The 21,156-nt window shown below is 49.8% G+C and overlaps 1 protein-coding gene and 1 non-coding gene across 2 annotated transcripts in view; both read left to right on the plus strand.

Annotated features, from left to right (window-relative positions):
* Positions 1 to 6,292, plus strand: part of IL34 (interleukin 34) — a 52,634-nt gene extending 46,342 nt beyond the window's left edge. The window contains exon 7 of the mRNA XM_037877790.2: positions 1,769 to 6,292. Coding sequence (XP_037733718.1) covers positions 1,769 to 2,031 — 263 coding nt within the window. The 3' untranslated portion in view covers positions 2,032 to 6,292. The remainder of the gene's footprint in view (positions 1 to 1,768) is intronic.
* A 12,945-nt stretch (positions 6,293 to 19,237) lies between these two features.
* TRNAF-GAA lies at positions 19,238 to 19,315 on the plus strand. The gene has a single exon. It is a non-coding gene; the product is annotated as a tRNA-Phe (tRNA).
* The last annotated feature ends 1,841 nt before the right edge of the window (positions 19,316 to 21,156 follow it).

Genomic DNA, 21,156 nt, shown 5'->3' on the forward strand with positions numbered 1-21,156 from the left:
GGTCAGAGCTCATTGGCATGTCTGGAATTACCACCGTTCTCCAGGTACTGGGTACAGTGACCGAAGGAACCGTAACTGATTTAATGAGCCATTCACAGTTTCAGGGTACTGGCTGTGTGTACTTAGACACACCTGGCTCAATCTTTGAGCCAACCATATGCTATTGACAGGAACAACCAGGTAGCAATGCTTAGGAAGGAGAGTACAGGCCCCAGCTTAAGGTCAGGGGGCACCCCTGGCAGGCCCCACCAGGCTTCCCCAGAAGGAAGGAAAAGGGTCTACAGAGCAACACGTGGACTGACAGGGATGGCATTTCCCCCATGATTGGTCTGGGTCACAGCAGGGTAGGATGACAGAAGAGAGGGACAGCCATCAAGACCCCCTTCTCCCCATTTCCCCGGGTCACACCAGCAAAGGACAGTGGAATATAGGATGGAGTATGGAGACCCCCTTCTCCCTGTTTCCCAAAGGCTTTTTGAGACAACATGGCTAGCTGGCATGGGGCCCATGCATGCCTTCGAGGCAACTGCTAGAGAAGACAGCAGCAACAGAGACTGGGCTGGCAGCAGGGCAGACTGGAGCTCCTGCAAGAGGGGGCTCTGAGGGTCCCACCAAGGGGGAGGAGCCACCCCAGCATGCACAAGGGTGAGCCATCGTGTGTGGTGGGCTCCACCGCGTGCCCCTTACTCACTTTTGCAACTGCTTTGCCCTGCCGACACACACATCTCTGGGACGTAACTGATCTCCGGATGGGCTCACAGAGCAGCTCAGCCTCACTTGGCAGAGATCGGCCAGCCCCCAGAAGGGGAGGGCATGTACCCAGACCCTCTTCCCTGAGGAGACCCTCGAGAGTCCCTGGGTGTGATACACAAAAGGGAGGAGGGTCCCAATCAGTGTTCCCTCTAATTTTTGACAGGCCGTGTGCAAAAAAATTCTTCTGTGCAAACTGTTGTGCTTCTGTGCAAATGGTTGTGTGCGGGGTGTTTTGCTGTGTGCGTGGGGTTTAGGATCTGTGTGCGCGCACGCGCACAGCTTAGAGAGACCAGTGGTCCCGATCTGCTTCGACACTGGCACCCTGGGAGAGATGCTGGCCCATGAGGGGCCCTCCCTGTCACTCCAGTGAATGGTCAGACGGAGCGAGGGGTAGGAGCCAAGGCATGCACCCAAATCCATTCCCCGAGGGGCATCCGTGCCCATTCCCCGAGGACAGTATAGTTGTGCTGGGGTCTGGCAGGAGAAAAGGAAGAGGACCCCATCCCACCCATGCACTGGCACCCTGGGAGCAGCGCCAGCGCACGGAGGGCCCTCCCAGGCAAGGCCACCCACTCTCTGATCTCAAGTCTGGGCCACTGGGATGGCTGCAGGGTCACCAGAGACCACGAGCCGGGGAAAACGGCACCGACTGGAAGGAGCACCGGAGGGCTGGTTCCCACCTTTAAATATCTGCCTTGCCCTCATATAGGTCAGGAACAACACTGGGATTGAGCCCCTGGGCTCAGCTCTGTTCTCACCAGGTGCTGAAAACCCTGTCAACAAAGTCTCCATGGACTTTTTGCACAGGAGTTAATGGGAAGGCACCTGGCCCCATCAGCGGAGCTGTGCAGGGGGACGAAGCTGCCTGTGCGGTTTGAACAGGTGACAAACAGAATTTGAGTGGCCTCCTGTGGACAGCTGTGATATTACCAGCCGTTACAGCAACCAGTTGACTAGAATGGGGTCGACCTGATGGCCAGTTAAACTTAGAAAATGTTTTCTACTTTTTCTGCAGTTGACCTGTTGGCTGGCGGGACTTGGCCTGACGGTGTGGGGAGGCTCCAGTCCAAACTGATGAACCAGCCAAGGGAGCCCCAGAACTCAAAGGGGAAAAAAGGTCAAGCCCATTGGGACAGGCTGCCTGCCATCCCACAAGCTGTCTCGGGCTCTCCCTCCCCAGCAGTAGCAACGGGGAGCCTCTTTCTCAGCCAGGATCGGGCCCCTGGAAGTCTGTATTTTCTCCCACAGCCACCGCACCTGGCTTCCTGGGGAGAATGAGAGAAGCCAATTCGAACAACTGAAGGGGGCGCCAATCCCACCCTCGCAGCCTGGCGGGACGTGTGGGGTTTGGTTTGGTTTTGGTTTTTGCAGGCTTGTGTGTCAGTACAGGGAAGCTGGCAAGGAGGCAGGTTCCTACAGGCTGAATGCGCCCAGTCTTGTCTGATGTCGGAAGCTGAACTCTTGTGGTCCTGGTTAGTACTTGGTTGGGAGAACATCTGGGAATCCCAGGAGGTATAGGCAGAGTTTCTTTATAATTCTTTCTTCCTGTTGCAATTGTTCTTTTTGCTTTTTTCTTTCCCCCCGTCTCCCCTCGGCCCACCACAGCTGACACCTGTGTCTCACCAATATGACCAGGAGCACAGGGATCCACCTGGGGAAGCAGGCCTGGATCCCTGGATAACTCAGCTTCCATCCTGAGCCCCTGGCTCCACAGGCAGGGTGAGGTCAGAGGTCCCAGCCAGACTGGGCAGAATGAAGGAGGAAGGGAGTGCCTGCATAAGGTAAAATTTGTTCTCTGGATCACCTGAAACAGAATCAACTTGAGGTATCCATGGCACTTGGGGGGAAAGGTCTGGTACCCCTGGGACTCCATCTTCCCCACCAGAGGTACAGAGAGCCACTTCAAAACTACCAGTAGCCACCCATGCCTAGCCAAGCCTGAGAGGGAATTAGAGCAGGGGAGCAGGTGTTGATCCACCCCCCCACACACACAATTTCCTCCAAAGGAGACCCCGACTTCCAAAACCACCTGAGGACTCCCTGGCACTTGGGAGCACTTACCTAGGTCTTTGGGCTCATATCCTTCCCACCACCGACCTGTGGCACCCCTCCAAACTAAGCAGGGTGCACCCAGGTCAAACAGAGAGGGGTGGATCAATTCCCACAGTGCACTTTTGTCCCCTAGTAAGAATCACAGAAGCTGGATGTACACGAGAAGGGTTTATTTACAGAGAATGACCAGTAGAAGTTTGGTAACGTTGAAAACAAGCACCCAAGCAAAGACCTGGCTTTCCTGTGTATTTGGGCAGTGGTAATGTGTATCTCACCTTTTCCCTTGCCTGCTGCTGGTTCTGCATCTCTTCTGTGGCCTCCACTTGCCTTGGGACTGCAGTAATTTTTGGATGAATTGATGAGTCAGTCAAAGGGAACCATGCTTCCATCTACCGCAGCTTGAACTACTAGCAGGCTGGATACAAGTGAGAGCTGGACATTTACAAAGGTGCAGTGAAAGTCTCCTAATGTCTGGTGGAAGATAACGTAAGAATTGTGCACAGTCTACTGTATTACATGGAAGTGCAATTTCTTGTGCCATGCCAGGGTTCTTGTGGTTGCATTATTATCACATTCTGGGGTGCAATCCAGACCACCGAGGGGCTGTGCAACCTTGAGTGCCTCATAATGGTTTGCTGTTGTAGCATCTAACCTGAGCTGCTTATAAACCACCTACAAGCACGCAGGTAACATCCTGAGTGTCTGTGTAGAGCTGCAGCCTGCTAGCAACACTCCAGTCACTCTCTGGCTTCCACCAGCCTGGGTTACTAATTGCAGGGTGACCTCAACACACTCCCAGTCCCAAATTTTCCCCAAAACTTGTGTTCTGCACTGTCCAGCCCTCTCCTGGACAGTTCAGATATTACAGGTCCATTGCCCTTATAAAGGGTCAATATTTAACAGTTTGGTAACTTAGAAGCACCAGACTCACCCAGATGGGCCCTCCTCTGTCAGGTGGCTAATTAAGCACTGCAGGCCCAAGTTGTGCAGCTGACCTCAGACAACCAATGACTGCAGGAGCAAGTGAGGCGGTTTAACGCTGAGAATCCTCTGCTGTGAACCAAGCATGCAGTGCCTTACCCCAAGCAGGGACCTGCAATACCATTGCCCCAGTGGTTTGACAGGAAATGCCGGCAGTTCTGGGGGTCCATGAACCAATGCCATCTTCTATTTCTGATGTGTCCTCCAATTTATGTGTTCTGATGTGTCCTCTGACTAGGTCAAGGCGGCCCTGGTAATCGGCCTGCTGATAGGAGATGCGTTCGACGAGGCTAGAATGAAGGGAGAAGAAAGGGGCTGGCCTGCAGCCTCTCAGGCCACGTACCAGAACTCCAGCTTCTGTACCACCTGCCAAACCCATGCAGGCCAATCTGGCTCGCCAGCAACTCACATCTGAAGAAAAGTACTATCTGTGCTTCTACGGTGATGAAACTGGCCATGCCATCTTTCACCTGCCCACTCTGAACAGCATGGGGAAACAAGATGACCCAGGTCCAGTGGGGGATTATGACTGGAACTTGAGAGAAGGAAACTTCGCTGTACCCTAGTTCTCACTGAGCTGCACCCTGAACCCCAACACAGGCTTCTCATTTGCAGGTGCCTATCCAGCTGTACAGCCTGGGGGACCCCTGACAGATTCCCCTCCAACAGGCCCTTATTGATTCTGAAGCAGTGGAGAATTTCATGGATGCAGCTGCAGCTCAGATCCTACAGATAGCCCTGCTACGCAAGACACAGTCAAAACTATTGAGGGGTCCCCACTGTCCTCAGGTCCAGTTGTGAAGGAGACTGTCCCCCGGAAGGCCAAGGACAGCATTTATTCCCGTTATTCAAGGACACAGAGAAATGACCCAATTCGGTGTGATCCATTCCCCGCATGCTCCCCTCATTCTTGGCATCTCCTGGCTGATCCTTCATGACACCCTCATTCACTGGAGAGAACAGAAATTCACCTTCCCATCAGAATTCTGCCAACAGCATGGCCAGGGACCAATGAACATTTCACTCAGAGACAAAAAGGCTGGAGTAGGGGTAGTTGCCTGCATTGAAACACCTACTGGGGGAATTACGGAACTTCCCCCCCAAGCACTGTGACTACACTGACATCTTGGAGAAGAACGAAGCAGAAAACCACCCCCCACATCGGGACTATGACTGTCCCAGAGAACTTCAGCCAGGGTCAAAGATACGATTTGGACAAATACAAATGTCATGCCCAAATTGGCAGCATTGCGAGAATATCTCCGAGAGAGCCTGGTCTGGGGGTTCATCCGCAAATTGACTTCACCAGTCAGCACCCGGGTGCTTTCCATTAAAAAAAAAAAAAAAAAAAAAAAGGATGGAAGCCTCCACCTCTGTGTCAATTATCGAACACCCTAAATCAAATCACAATCCAGAACCACTACCTGCTACCCCTGATCCTTGAGTTGTTGGACCACATGGGTGCTGCCTGCATTTGCCCAAAACTAGATTTTCATGGAGTTTACAATCTCATCTGTACCTGAGAAGGTGACAAATGGAAGACCACCTTGCAGACCCACTACAGCCACTTCAAATATTTAGTTATGCCATTAGGACTGACTGATGCTCCAGCAACATTCCAGCATTTCATTAATGATGTGCTATGAGAACTACTGGACCAGTTTGCGGTAGTGTACTTAGCTGACATATTGATGTTCTTGGATGACCTGGACCAACACACCACTTATGGCAGCACAGTCCTGGAGAGACTACGAGAACATGGTCTGTACACTAAACTAGAGAAGTGAGCATTTGATTATACCTCAACAGAATTCCTGGGTTTCATCCTGCCCATAGAAGGCATCAAGATGGATCTGCACAAGGTCCAGGCTGTCAGTGACTGGGCATCCCCCCGCAATTTGCGAGCCCCTCACTGCCCTACTCTGAAAAAATGCCAAGTTCCATTGGTTGCCCGAGGTCCAGCACATATTTGAGCAATTGAAACTTGCCTTCACCGCTGACCCAGTGTTGGCCCACCCTGACATGGCACAAGCTTTCGTTGTGGAAGCCGATGCCTCTAGTACAGTGAGTGGTGCGGTCCTCTCCCAGAGGCATGGACCCAAGCGAATACTGCATCCCATTGCCTACTACTCAGAGAAGCTCACACCTGCTGAGTGAAACTCTGAGATCCTGGACAAGGAGCACCTGGCACTTAAGATGGCCTTTGAAGAATAGTAACACTACTTGAAAGAGCCTGTCATTTGGTCCAAGTGTTTACAGATGACAAGAACATGGAGTACCTGGCGAGGCTAAGGCCCTGAAATAATGACAGCTCCAATGGGCCCTATTCTTCTCTTGCTTCTACTTTACCCTGACCTACAGCCCTGGAACCAGGAAAGGCAAGGCCCAGGGGCACCATTTCAGATTTGGGGGGGGAGGAGGGGTCAACTTTAACCATGATTCCAGGGGCTACTTAGGCACCTGAAAACTCTAGGGTTTTTTTGCAGATAATAACTTAGAAATTAGCAGATAGGAGCACTGTATCTAATTCCTATATAAAAAAAAAGAGAATTAAATAAATAGTAGACCCACTCAGCTCTAATACTAACATGTTTTCACATCTTGTGTCAAGTCACTTAAGGGACACTGGTTAGGTTTAAAATTTTAATCTATATTTTTACTTTGTTACTAACTCTTGAATACAGCAATTGAAACAATTGTAGAAAAATCTAGATGACTTTCTATAACTTTTTTGCAGTTCACCACGGTTGGAATAGACCATTTAACTTTGGAAACATCCTAGTAGGGCAATGCCCCATGAGTTTATACAGCACCTGCCTGGGACTCTAGGAGTGTTTCTTCCCTACAAATAATAGAGGAGAAACTGGCCTTAGACAGGAGTGAAACTGACACTTTCAAGTCACTTTCACAGGGCTGCCAACCCCAAATGTTCAAAAATCATGAATCAGGCTCACCAAAAATCAGGAGGTTATGTAAAAATAGTAGATGGGGGGTTCTTTTTATTTGCCTTCTGTTTTTTGGGCCTTTAGGGTGCACTGGGGTCACATTTGGAAGCTTTCTCCACAGCCACGAGGGCTAGAAACTTCATTTTTCTTTAAGAAGGAAGGCTGAAATCGTCACATCTCCACTTGACTCCAGGAGCTGGGGCTTTAAGGAAAACAATAATTATCATGAGACTCATGACAAAATCATGAGAGTTGGCAACATTGCTTTTACTTCTGTTTAAGGGCTAGTTACTTTCCAGAAGGCTCTTAAAACACAACACGACAGTGATTGAGTTGCAGTTCTCACAGGAGACTATTTAAAACCAAACACCAAGAAACTTCCTCATTTGAAAGTTGAGTTAAAAATTGAGACATCCGAGGTCTCTCAGGGCCACTGCAGGCAGGAAAGGAAAACGACCAGGCCCAGGAGCTCTGGGCAGCTCTTCCTCTTGAAAGAAAGTTGGCTGGTCTTCTAGTCCTGAATTCAGTAAAACTTGTATTGCCATCAGCACCTCCGCTCACAGATATGAACATGTGCTGAACTTCACGCTTAACTGTCGGAACTGTCTTAGCCAGGGCTACACGTTTTATACACATTCGCTCAGGGACTACAGTTTCTGAGATATTCTGAGCAGTGCTGCGCACACAGATGGTGCCCAGTGAATAATACAAATCAATACCAATCATGACAATAATCGTCGGCTTTATGGACTCTGGATGCAATGTCTGTTCTTTGTTCTGGAACTGGCCTGGATACAGCTGAAACCCTAACAACCTGAGTCACAAACACATCGGATACTTATATGACACTGTCTCATTCCTTCCTTTTCTCAAACACAGAACAAAAAATGACAAAACAAAATAGTTTTCCGTTAAAATGTAAAATTGCCCAACAGCCATTGCTCTATGACCCAGCTTGGGGCAGAACCCGCCCCCCCCGGGGAGTTAGGTGATGTCCTCTAATCTGCCTCTCATTCTCCAGCCTTCCCAACCTCTGTGCTGCTTTTCATGCTGGCGATCGTGACAGCCATCCCAGCCTCGTGGGACCGTTTGCTGGAGTCTCCGAGAACTGGCTGCCTTCTGTACCATCTTTTTTCCCAGCATGCAGCAGAGAGAGAGGCTGGTCCCCTGAATAAGGAGCTGGCCCTGAGAGACCTGCGTTCTACCCCCCCCACCCCACCCCAGTAATTACCAGCAAGAGAGTGAGTTTGTCTGTGGGGGGGCGGAGGGTGAGAAAACCTGGAAATGGCCCATCTTGATGATCACTTTAGATAAGCTATTACCAGCAGGAGAGTGGGGTGGGAGGAGGTATTGTTTCATGGTGTCTGTGTATATAATAATGTCTTCTGCGATTTCCACAGTATGCATCCGATGAAGTGAGCTGTAGCTCACGAAAGCTCATGCTCAAATAAATTGGTTAGTCTCTAAGGTGCCACAAGTCCTCCTGTTCTTTTCGCCTTAAAGACAGTGTTTCAAAGCCTTTTAGGCACCCAAAGATGCAGCTAGGTATCTAGTGGGGTTTACAAAGCACCTAACCTGCTAGGCGCTTTTGAAAATCCCACTAGGTGCCTAAACACCTTTGAAAATCTGGCCCTTTAGTCTCTCTGTGCCTCAGTGCCCCACTTGTACAATGGGGATAACAGCCCTGCTCTACCTCACCAAGGGGCTGAGAAGAGAAGTTGGTTCGACGCTGGGAGGTGCTCAGATACTGTGGTGATGGGGCCACATAAGTGTCACAGGCAGAGTGGGAACCTCTCCATACCCCTGCTGGCCCTTCCCGGGGCTTTGGCCCCTTCTTTTCACTTATGCCTCCAACTCTCCCCCTTTTTCGTATGTGTCCTTGACTCAGAGGGCGTGACTGTATTTTTCTGAGTCCCCTGTGTTCCCTTTAAAACAACCCTTCCTGCCCCACCCCCTCCCCGGGGAATTCCTGTTTTACAGGCTAGACTTCCAGATCCTTAATTTAACGACCAGCCCTCTCTTATTTTAATCACCCTGCTTCAGTTTGTAAACAAAATCCTGACTCCCTGCCCCTGGGGCACCTCCCCTCTGCAGAACTGACATTTTACACTAATGCTGTGCTGTAGTTAAGAGCTCCAGCTAGGAGTTTGCATACTTCCTGTATGAAACTCAGGGTGGGGTTCCTGCTTCCCCTACCCTCCCTAAATGGTGCCCTGGGCAAGGCTGATGCCTTGTCCCAAAGCTATGGCCCTGATCCATGAGGCCCCAGTCTGCAACCTGAAGGGACATTCTCAAATCACATAACTTTCTTAATGCAACTGACCGCCACGGCCTGCTCAAACTCATCTGCTGTGCCTCTGTCTCCAGAATTCCATCTGACAAGTTGGCCATTGTCAACCAAGAACTTCACGATACCGGGGGGTGCGGGTGGGGGTGGAAGGAAGAATCACGTTTGTGAAGGATCACATCTATGGTCCCCTCTGGACTTGCAAGTGTGGTGGTTCTCTGACTGTGCATGAGACCACCTTGGCAGGACACTTAGGGTGATATAAAACCCAACAATGAACACCCCATTTATTTTGGTGGCCCTGACTGTGCTCCATGATAAAGACCTTCCTACCAGGTGTGTTCCTACACCAAGATCCCTCACCAGAAACCCTACTGTCTCCTCCAACCTCTGGACACCTTATTGTGACGTTACACTTCATATTCTTCATAGAAATATGGTTATGTTATGAATTTGGCATAACTAAGTTATACTTTATGCAAGTTGGCTCATATAAGATATCATTGGAAAGGTTATGATTTACTGAATGTGATTATCCAATCTGTATGCATGTATCATTTCTGTATCTAACATTAGGAATATTGACTATGTAACAATTACAAGTGTGTGTGTATTTGGGAGACACCCACCAGACAAGTAGCCATCACAGTCTTGATGGGCCATTAGGAAGAAACAACAAGACTGTGAAGATACTAATCTCTCTCCTTCCTGAGAGGTGTCCTGGGACATAGCTGCGACACTACAAGGTCAGGTGATAATGTCACTGATGGAATATACCACCTTGGACACTACTGGTACTTTTCCTCTTTAGTGGGATGGGGATCAAACAAAGGTTTCCTGCCTTAGGTAAATCCTTTTTAAGGCTGGGGAGGGGATTGATCTGGACTCTCCTCCATTGCCTACCCAAGAAGAAGGACTGGTGAAAGTACCTGAAGGGACAAAGGAACTAACCTGAGGGGAAAGGCAGGGGTGAGTCCAGACTGAGACAGGGGTCCACTCTGTAAGAAGAAATAACTGGAACTCTAAGCCACAGAAACTCTACAACTTGCCTAAAATAACATTTAGGGGGAGAAATTACTTCTTGAAACTAGTCTCTTTAAGATCTTAAGCTTAATATGCGTGTTTTGTTTTATTTGCTCAGTAATCTGCTTTATTTTGTTTGTTATCCCTTATAATCACTTAAAATCTGCCTTTTATAGTTAATAAATTTGTTTGGTTTATTACTAAACCCAGTTTGTGCAATTTCTAACTGGGGGTGGGGACAAGAAGTTGTGCATATCTCTCTTCACATTGAGGGAATGGGCAAATTTTTATGAGCTTGCGCTGTGTAGATCTTTCTATACTGCACAAGACTGTATTGTTTTGGGTTTATTCCCCAAAGGGGGTGGGCACGTGAGTGCTGAATGAATCCTCTCACACTGAGCTGACTTCAGTCTGTGTCTGCAGCTGGGTGTGGCCCTACCTGTGTGTGTGCACTGCAAGAGGCCGGAGAGCCTAATTCAGCAAATCAGGGAGAGGGAATCCAGGCTGATGGAGCATGGGGGGCTCCGTGAAACCCCAGTACATCAGGTGGCATCCCAGAACGGGGGTCCAAACTGTCACACTCATATCAGCCATGGGAAGCCATTTCTTTGGGCTCTGTGATGGAACACGCAAGCCCTGGACTTGCCCGCTTCTTATTTACAATGTCACCTGAAAGTGAGAACAGGTGTTCTCATAGCATTGTTGTAGCTGGCATCGCAAGATATTTACGTGCCAGATGCGCATGCTTCAATCACCATTCCAGGGGACATGCGTCCAATGTTGATGATAGGTTTTGCTCAAAAACCATCCAAAGCAGTGAGGACTGACGCATGTTTATTTTCATTATCTGAATCAGATGCCACCATCAGAAGGTTGATTTTCTTTTTTGGTGGCTCGGGTTCTGTAGTTTCCGCATCAGAGTGTTGCTCTTTTAAGACTTCTGAAAGCATGCTCCCTATCTCGTCCCCATCTCAGATTTTGGAAGGCACTTCAGATTCTTAAACCTTGGGTCGAGTGCTGTAATGATCTTTAGAAATTTCACATTGGTACCTTCTTTGCGTTTTGCGAAATTTGCAGAGAAAGTGTTCTTAAAATGAACATGTGCTGGGTCATCATCCGAGACTGCTAGAACACGAAATATATGGCAGAATGTGAGTAAAACAGAGCAGGGGACATACCATTCTCCCCCAAGGAGTTCAGTCACAAATTTAATTAATGCATTATTTTTTTAATGAGCGTCATCAGCATGGAAGCATGTCCTCTGGAATGGTGGCCGAAGCATGAAGAGGCATATGAATGTTTAGCATATCTGGCATGTAAATACCTTGGCAATGCTGGCTACAAAAATGCCATGCAAATGCCTGTTCTCACTTTCGGGGGACATTGTAAATGAGAAGAGGGCAGCATTATCTCCTGTAAATGTAAACAAACTTGTTTGTCTGAGCGAATGGCTGAACAAGAAGCAGGACTGAGTGGACTTGTAGCCTCTGAAGTTTTACATTGTTTTGTTTCTGACTGTAGTTATGTAACCAAAAAAAAAAATCTACATTTGTAAGTTGCACTTTCAGGGCAAAGATCACACTACAGTACTTGTATGAGGTGAATTGAAAAATATTATTTCTTCTGTTTATCATTTTTACAGTGCAAATATTTGTAATCAAAATATACAGTTTGATTTCAATTACAAAACAGAATACAAGATATATATGAAAATGTAGAAAAACATCCAAAATATTTAATAAATTTCAATTGGTATTCTATTGTTTAACAGTGTGATTAATCGCAATTAATTTTTTGAGTGAATCTCGTGAGTTAACTGAGATTAATCGACAGCTCTACTGACAATGCATTTCCCCTTAGAGTCCAGTCACCACCCCCACTGGTACAGGGTCAAGAGGAATACATTGTACATGAAATCCTCGACTGTAAGATCAAAGGGGGCAATTTATGGTACCTGATCAATTGGGAAGGTTGTGACCCAAAGGAATGCACTTGGGAGCCAAAGGAAAATATTTATGCTTCCATGCTCATTCAGGGCTTCCACAGGAACATCTCAGAAAGCAGAATCTATGTCATCTATGAAAGCAGGGTGCACCCATAGGGGAGGGAATGATGTCATATCTGTGACCCACTGTATCTCAACATAGCAGCCCCATATTCACCACCGGTAGAGGATTATGATCTGTTCTGTACAAAGTGTGCCGTGTGAGGTATCACTGGGCAAGGCAGTCTGTTGAGCATCACTGTCCTGCTAAAATGTTCGTAACATCACTGCACATGAAGTTTTGCTCTTACTTTGTTACTGAAACATGTTGTGAGTCTGAGAAATGCCCACAGACTAGCTCTGTAGTGACAACAAAGGGGTGACCAACATCCAGCCAGGGGTTACGCCACCATCACCAGCCGTTCACCAGCAGGGGAGTTGTAAACAAGAGGTTTACAATTCACACGAAAGACAGTCGCTCGAGCATGTCATCATGAGGCTGCCGAGCCCCCATGACGCAGCAAGGATCCTTCCAGCACCTGGAGGAGAGGACAAAATAAGGGGCAATGACATCACCACCTCACCTCTCCTCCTACACCTGCGCTGAAGGCAACAAGGTTGTTTGAAAGACAAAGAAACCTTTGAACTGGGGGAAGTGGTCCGAACTGGAAAAGCTTTCCAGTAAGCACAGACTGCTGTAGGTTGCTGGGTAAGAGAAACCTTATTACTTCCAATTTGACTTAGCTTGATAACATTTAGGAATTAGACTGTGATTCTATCTTTTATTTCTTTCTGTAACCCATTCTGAACTCCTGTGCCAACACCATGTATAAATCACTGAAAATCGAGCTTTGATAGGTAATAAACTCATTTTAATGTTTCAGCGAAGCTGGTGTGTTTTTGATTGAAGTTTGGCGAATCTACTCAGGTTTAAAAGGCTGCTGCATATTTGTACCTTTTGGTGGTATGATGAAGTAATTAATGAGCTTACTCTGATCAGGGGGTCTTGAGCAGTGTATGATGCACATTCTGGGGTTCAAGGTTGGGGGCAATTGCTGGTGTCTCCCTATATACAGTTCATGAGTGGCTTGGGAGAGCGTTCATGCAACTTAGCTGGGTATGCCTCTACGTGCTGATGGCTGTGCGAGAACAAAGCCTGGAGGGGCTACTTGTCAGTAGCGTAGCAGTGAAGGAGACAGCCTTGGCTGGAGAGTTAAGGGGACACAGTAATTCCACAGCCCAGGTTGTATCCTGGGGATGTCACAATAACCCATGGGTCTGAAAACTGGATCCGTATGGTTAATAGAAATAGCTAGGCTCCAGTCCTTCCTCTGGCAACCAGCTGATGTTTGCTTACCTGGGACACATGAAGCCCAGCCCCAGTTTGAGACTCCACCCTGGAGTCCTCCTGGCAGAGTCCAAGAGCAGCTGATTGGCCTGCTGGCCCTCCTTAAGCCATCAGCAGGACCAGGAAACTGTCCAAACAACTGGGTTCTGCCTTGTTCTGGACTGGGTGCCTCTGGCTCCCCAGGGAAGATGAGAGTGCGTGGGGACAGGTGTCCCTACGTGGGGGTGTGGATGCTCCCCAAGAGTCCTAAACATCCTTTGACCGTCTCCTCTCTAGCATTTAATCACAGAGCTGATTAGATTCAATTGAGAGTAGATTCAATTGGAGGGTAGGGATAGGATACAGAGGGCCCTAGACAAATTAGAGGATTGGGCCAAAAGAAATCTGATGAGGTTCAACAAGGACAAGTGCAGAGTCCTGCACTTAGGACGGAAGAACCCAATGCACCGTTACAGACTAGGGACCGAATGGCTCAGCAGCAGTTCTGCAGAAAAGGACCTAGGGGTTACAGTGGATGAGAAGCTGGATATGAGTCAACAGTGTGCCCTTGTTGCCAAGAAGGCCAATGGCATTTTGGGATGTATATGTAGGGGCATTGCCAGCAGATCCAGGGACATGATCATTCCCCTCTATTCGACATTGGTGAGGCCTCATCTGGAGTACTGTGTCCAGTTTTGGGCCCCACACGACAAAGAGGATGTGAAAAAATTGGAAAGAGTCCAGCGGAGGGCAACAAAAATGATTAGGGGACTGGAACACACGACTTATGAGGAGAGGCTGAGGGAACTGGGATTGTTTAGTCTGAGGAAGAGAAGAATGAGGGGGGATTTGATAGCTGCTTTCAACTACCAGAAAGGGGGTTCCAAAGCAGATGGATCTAGACTGTTCTCAGTGGTAGCAGATGACAGAACGAGGAGTAATGGTCTCAGGCTGCAGTGGGGGAGGTTTAGGTTGGATATTAGGAAAAACTTTTTCACTCGGAGGGTGGTGAAACACTGGAATGGGTTACCTAGAGAGGTGGTGGAATCTCCTTCCTTCGAGGTTTTTAAGGTCAGGCTTGACAAAGCCCTGGCTGGGATGATTTAGTTGGGGATCGGTCCTGCTTTGAGCAGGGGGTTGGACTAGATGACCTCCTGAGGTCCCTTCCAACCCTGATATTCTATGATTCTATGAGAGTCCTTGTTTCTGGTTGGTGATTCCTAGCTATGGCATCACTGCTGAGCCAGTCTAGGCACCAAGAGTCAGGTCTTGTGTGGGGACAGTGAAAGACAACACAGAGGCTGCATTGGCTGTGAGGTTCCCCACTATCTGCTAAAATCACTAGGAGTTGGGTTAAGTGGCAGAGCCTCAGAACATGATGTTGTGGGAGTAGCAAGCAGCAGGGCCGGCCCACAACATTTTGGTACCTGAGGCAGGGAGTTCAAATGACGCCCCCCATGCCCCCTTGCTTGAGCCAAAACTTTGAAGTCGCCATTCTGCCTTCTTCCCGTTCTACTCCTCTCATGGTACGGCTCTGCTACCTACCCCAATAAAACAGAACTAACAACTTAAAATGCCTTGTTCAAAACTCTTCACTTTCAAAAGCCTAAACAGCAAATGTCACGTTTCTTGTCTGCACAGTAAACACTGGCATTTGTATCTGTTTGGATAATCAAAGTGGTGCTTTCCGTGCCTTCCTGGTTGCAAAGATTTGAACTGCTTCTTGCTGAAGGTCCACAGTCTGGGCCAGCTCATGCTCTATTGAGATTGTTGCAAGGCCAACCAGCCTCTCCTGTGTCATTGTGGAGCGTAGATGTGTTTTTATTAACTTCAGCTTGGAGAAGCTGCGTTCTCCACTGGCAACTGTTACAGGAAGTGTTAGAAATACGCGCAGAGCAACAAAAGCATTTGGAAAGAGGTGGTCATCTTATTTGTGCACATATATTCCAGAACAGCCTTTGGAGTTGATCCTGCTGAAATGTATCTTGAAAGGGCTTTCAGTTCATCACCTAAATCACTCGCATCAATATCGCGAATGTCATCATGTGTCTCTAGTGCCCTGCATTGCTGCTGTAGGTCTTCTTCAGGTATAGTGAGGAGTTTTGGAATATCACACAACATCCCAAATATACTGCTGTGTTCCTTGAGCTGCATGAAACGTTCTTCAGCTGACTGTATTGCACAATCTAGTACCTGGTTAAAGAATTCAACTTTGAATAGTTGTTTGGGGTCTCTTATGGGATTATCCCGTGCCTCGTAATCAAAAAGTCTTCTTCTTTGGTGACTCTTGTATTCTTGAATGGGTGGGAAAATAGCTTCAGTGTGAAGTTCCTCTGCCAACTTCTGTGCACTCTTCAGAACGTTTTGAAATCCCCCATCTGACTGGTAAGACTGTAGGTGTGACTTTGCTTTGTCCAGTTGTTCCATTGCTCCAGATATATCAAGGTCAACACCTTGGAGTCTCTTGCTTACAACATTTATTTCAAACAGTATGTCATGCCACAGCACTAAGCCACACAGAAATGTGAAGTTATGTATGTTTCTGGTGATTCCATTTCCCTCTGCCACTGTTCTCCCACGAACAGTTCCTCTCATAGCAGTATCCTGCATAACGGCAATTATGGCATCATCTATCTTCTTGGGTGGTGACTCTTCTTAGATGCTCCTGGAGTACAGCATCAAACTCCGCCATCAGCTCCACAATTTTAAGGAAGTTTCCATGGTTTGGCACATACAGCTGATCTGCAGTGCCACGCAGGGCTAGGTTTTGGGCTGCAAGCATTGTCACAATGGCAATGAGCCTTTTCAGAACATTTTGCCAGTAAAGAGACTGACGCAATCTTCTCTTGATGCTGATCATCCATGGTGGCCTTTAACCTTAGTCTCATCTCCAGCTCTTTCCACCTGTGGAATGCTCTCTGGTGATTTGCTGCCTTCTCATGGCATGCCAGATTTCTAGCCATATTTTTCCAGTCCTTTGTTCCTGTGGAACCCAATGTGGCTGGAACATTAGACTGGCAGAGTTTGCAACAAAACCAGTATGCAGCATTCTGGGTTTCTGAGTACATAAGCCATGGCCTCTCCACTTTGTCACCATTGGGGATTTCACGCCAGTAATGTGTTGGATGGAAACTTCTATTTTCATTGTCTTTGGGGAACATGAAGTTTTTCACTTGCTGTGGCCCATGCAGTAGAAGGAGGTCCCTCAGGCTACTGCTCAAGTGGGTCCACAGTCCTGGATCATCTGGGCTCAAGGAACTAAACTCAGCAGCAGCTGTTTCTTGCGCCTCCACCACACTCTTCTCTGATCTACACTTTTCTTCAGGAATGTGCATGGTTACATCCACTTGAGATGGAGATATGGATGCTGCAGCAGCTGCCAGGTCACCTGCACTCTGACTGACTGGAAGATCAGGCATCTCCTCACCACTCACATCCTCACTAGGGCCGGAAGGCTCACCGTGAACATTTGTGTCAATGTATCTCAGGAGAGCTCCTTCCTGCTTAGGTAGAAAAGCTTCCTTTGCTTTCTTTCTTTTTCTGAATGCTGCCCCAGAGGGGCGTTTTCTTCTTTCACTCATGGCTGCTGTTCTGTGCCAGCTAGAGTGGCTCTCAACACTCAGCTGAAGGGGAGAAATAAGCAGGCTGGTAGCAGGGCCTGAGTGAGGGAAGATATCAGTGTCTTAGGGCCTAACTGGCTCCTACTACTCCAGTTGACAGCCTGCTCTCCTCAAGTGGGTTCAGGGAAGCAGCAGGACACAGGAAGCTCCCTGAGAAGCTGGGGCTCATCACTCCAGGCTCCTGGGGTGCTAGAGAGGGACATAAGAGGTTCCTCCTCCTCTCTCTCCCTGCAGCTCCTGCTGCTTTCTGTTATTCCCGCTCCCCTTTTCTCCTGCCTGCCTGTTCTGTCTCTTGTGCCCTCCTCCCTCCAGCCCAGCACTCCCCCATCTCTGTGCCTCTCGAGCAGAGAGGATACAGATGCACCAGCAGCAGACACCGTTTTCTACACTCTGGGTCCTTGTGCCCCCCGCAGTCTGGCACCTGGGTTTCTTTGCTCATGGTACGGCCAGCCCTGGGAGAGAACTAGCAGTGGCCGAGGAGCAAAGGCCTGGCCGCAGAGTGAACGGCCGCAGCGGAGGCATTGCTGGATGCCTCCCCCTGCCCTGCCCTTGGGTGGGAGGTGAACTCCCATGAAGGCACTTCTGAGCAAGGACCGCACCTGTGCGCGGGGCGCCGTGGAGGGAGAGGGAGTGGTTACAGAAACATTGGTTTGCTGGGTTTTCACAGCGGAAGGTGAGAAACGGAGGAAAAGGACGCGTCGGGTTCCTTTTCATTACAAGTTTTCTGCTCTATACACAGACTCGGGGCTTGCGAGTGGGAACATGTTGTCTCTTATTGTCACCCGGGGGGTGTTTACTTTTCCCAGATTACTGGGTGGGGGCTCAAGCCAGTCCTGTTTTGTATTAAGGGGAGCCCCTGGCTTTTGAACCTGGCCCTTGCTGCTGGCAGAAGGTTACATTTGGTATCAGTGAATCCAAGCTCTTTTGTTAAACGTGTTTTGCTTTCATTACAAATCATCGGTGCTGGGTGTGCTCCTAGAAAGCTGACAGGTTGGAGTGTTTGATGGTCTCCTCTCCTGTGCCCCGCTCCCTGCACCCCTTCACCCCCTGAACCTCCCTCCTGAGCCCCTAACCCCTGCACTGTGCCCCCTTCGCCCCAACCCCTGCCCCTCCCTCTTGAGCCCCAACACCTGCCCCCTCCTGTGCCCCAATCCCTGCACCCATTCACTCCTACTCCCTGTCCTTCCCTCCTGAGCCCCTACCCCCTGCCCTGTGCCCCCTTTGCCCCTAACCCTGCACCTCCCTCCTGCACCCACATGGGGAAACTGACCTGGATGCACAAAGCAGCTGGCACTGCTCTTGCTCCCCCACTGGACTGCTGCTCCTCCGCCCCCCGCACCCTAGGGGGCTGAGCCTGTGAGGGGGGAGCAAGGAGCTGTCAGGGCTCCCTGCATCCAGGTCACTTTCCCTGCCGGTTGCGTAAGGGGAGGGCAGGAGAGCAGCAGTTCCTGATGTCTCAGCCCAGCCCAGGTGGGGAAGTGACCTGGATGCAGGGAGCCCTGGTGTGTATATTGGGGGGACTGTGTGAAGGTGTGTGTGTGAGTGTGTGTGTGTTGACTGGAGTGTGTGACAGTGTGTGTTGTGTTGAGGAGAGTGTGTGTGTGTGTGCCTTAGTGAGTGCGCTGTCTCCGTCAACCCAGCTGGCTCTGGGCAGCAGGTCTGGTGGGAATCCAATGCACGGCGCCCCCTTCGACGGGCTGACCTGGGCAGGGGCACGTACGGCCCACCCCAAAGGCCGGCCCTGCAGAAGAGCCCAGTAGAGTTTCTGTGTCATTGTGGTTACCACGTTTGCCTCGCACGCAGAACAGCCCCCGACCGACACCAGGCACAAACACAGCATCTCGGATTTTGCGGCTCCCCACGCTGTCCTGGAGGGCATTTCTCCTTCTGCCACTGACCATGCCTGGGATTCCCTCCGCTGCCCGCACGACAGGGGGTGATGACAGAATGGCCTTGCCATGAGCCTGGGCAAGCTGGAGGTGTTAGGCCAGTCACCTCTGCGAGGCTTGTGCCAGACCCTCTTGCTGCCAGGGTCGTGCCACCCACCTTCTTCCCTGCCACCAATGGGCCACAGTCCCATTTGGCCACCAGGTCAACCCGGGTACTAAGGCAGGAATGGGGCAAAGAAGCAAGTCAAGCTGAGGGAATCAGGCAAAACTAATCTTGTCTTGCTGGGCCACTTGCAATAGCTTCCTTCTTGCATGCTACGGCTGTCAAAAACATCCCCGAGAGAGATGCGGCCGGCCCAGCGGGCATTCAGCAGCCGCCAAAGTAGCTCAGTTGGGAGAGCATTAGACTGAAGATCTCAAGGGCCCTGGTTCAATCCTGGGCTTCAGTAGGGCCCTTTGTCACTGCGGGTTTTTCTTGGGGTTAAAGCTGTGCCCCATGTCTTCTGAGCTGGTGAGAGTTGCTCCATGAAAGGATGTTGCCTGACTCTCTGCTGTGCCAAGATGCCCATCCTCTCTTCGCTTGCTCTTCCTCAGGAAGGGGCAGAAAAAGAAGCTCACCTTCGAGCCACAGTCAAACCGGCCTCCTAAGGATATCTTGCTGAGCGCCTGCCACTACAGTCCTCCGCTCTACCAGCTGAGCTATCAAGGGCAGCTGTTGGCTGCTGCGGCCCCCACTCTGTCCAGGTTAGCCCATCCGTGCGTGTCAGGGCAAGAGCCACCCCCGGGGATGGAATTTCAGGGGAGCGGCAGAAGAGCCCAGTAGCATTTCTGTGTTTTAGTGATTACCTTGTTTGCCTGGCACGCAAAAGGGCCCCCATCGAAACTGGGCAGAAACAGTGTCTCATTTTTTGCAGTTCCCCTTGCTGTCCTGGCAGGCAGTTTTCCTTCTACCACTGACCTATGCCTAGGCTTCCCTCTGCCCTCTCCTCCTCCCCCTCCCCCCGCCCCGGCATGACAGAGGGTGGTGACAGAACGCACTTTTGCATCGGCCTGGGCAAGCTAGAGGCATTAGGCCAGTCACCGCTTAGGGGCTTGTGCCTTGGCCTCCTCTGCCCTTGGAATTTTGCATGATTTGCCCAGGTATGAGGGAAGGGAGAAGAAACATCCAGCGGTTCCTTACCCAGTGACTTTGGGGCATCTGGCAACATTATGTGGGAGGTGGTTGGGCCCCTTCATGACTACCTCACCTGGAGCACCAGATTTCTTAAGGGGGGAGGGATAGCTCAGTGGTTTGAGCATTGGCCTGCTAAACCCAGGGTTGTGAGTTCAATCCTGGAGGGGGCCATTTAGGGATCGGGGCAAAAATTGGGGATTGGCCCTGCTTTGAGCAGGGGGTGGGATGAGATGACGTCCTGAGGTCCCTTCCAACCCTGAGAGTCTCTGATTCTATGCCCTGCCTGTGTCTTACCAGTGTGAGCGGAGTCTGAATGAGCTCTCCCCTGACACCTAGTGGTGAGCTCTGGAAAAAGATTTCCGATGGACACACCCACCCTGCCTAGGTGCTCAGCATGGTGGGATTGCTTGCCCAAATGGTCACTTGTGGCTGGTGTTGGATGCCTTGTTATTGGGGCAGGAGTAATAAAAGTTATCCTTGTGTGAACCGAGGGCAGCAGAACTGTACCTGGCATACCCCAATGGAGGGACTAAACCTCAACTGAATGGCCCTCGCTAGGCAGGGGACATGGGTTCCAAAGCCCAATGAGTTGGCGGGGGAGAGGGGAGATGACAGGTGCTTGTCCTTGGTGGTGTGGGGCTCTCCATGCTATAATAAAAGAGCTAATTTAGACTCAATGGAAAGCTGAAATCACTAGTACCTAGATCTAAGTATTAGCTCTACTTTGGGACAGTGTCTCTATTGCAAGAGACTGCTCTGTGTGCACCAGCCATGAGGCTCCCCCCACTAACAGCTGAAATTATTCAGTGCTGTGTTAAGGGTGGGGGCCCTGAAGACATCTTGGTGAGTGGGTGGCTGGTGGAGAGGAGGGACCAGCAGCTAGCAGGGTGGCTGCCCTGGAGGGAGGCATGGCAAAGTGGCCAGCAGAGCCCTGCAGAGGCATGGCAATCAGCTGTTGGTGTAATGAGCGAGTGCCCAGTGTGTAAGGTGCTTCCTTACCCCCACCCCCCGCCTTCCACACAGGGTGGGAGGTAAACTCTGGATGAACCTCTGAACTCTGGGGCTGCACTGGCCAAGGACAGAAACTCTGAGTGGGGTACAGAGAAGGGACAGGCAAGTTA

Source organism: Chelonia mydas, chromosome 12 (assembly GCF_015237465.2).
Source record: "Chelonia mydas isolate rCheMyd1 chromosome 12, rCheMyd1.pri.v2, whole genome shotgun sequence".
In the NCBI taxonomy this organism is placed as follows: Eukaryota; Metazoa; Chordata; order Testudines; family Cheloniidae; genus Chelonia; species Chelonia mydas.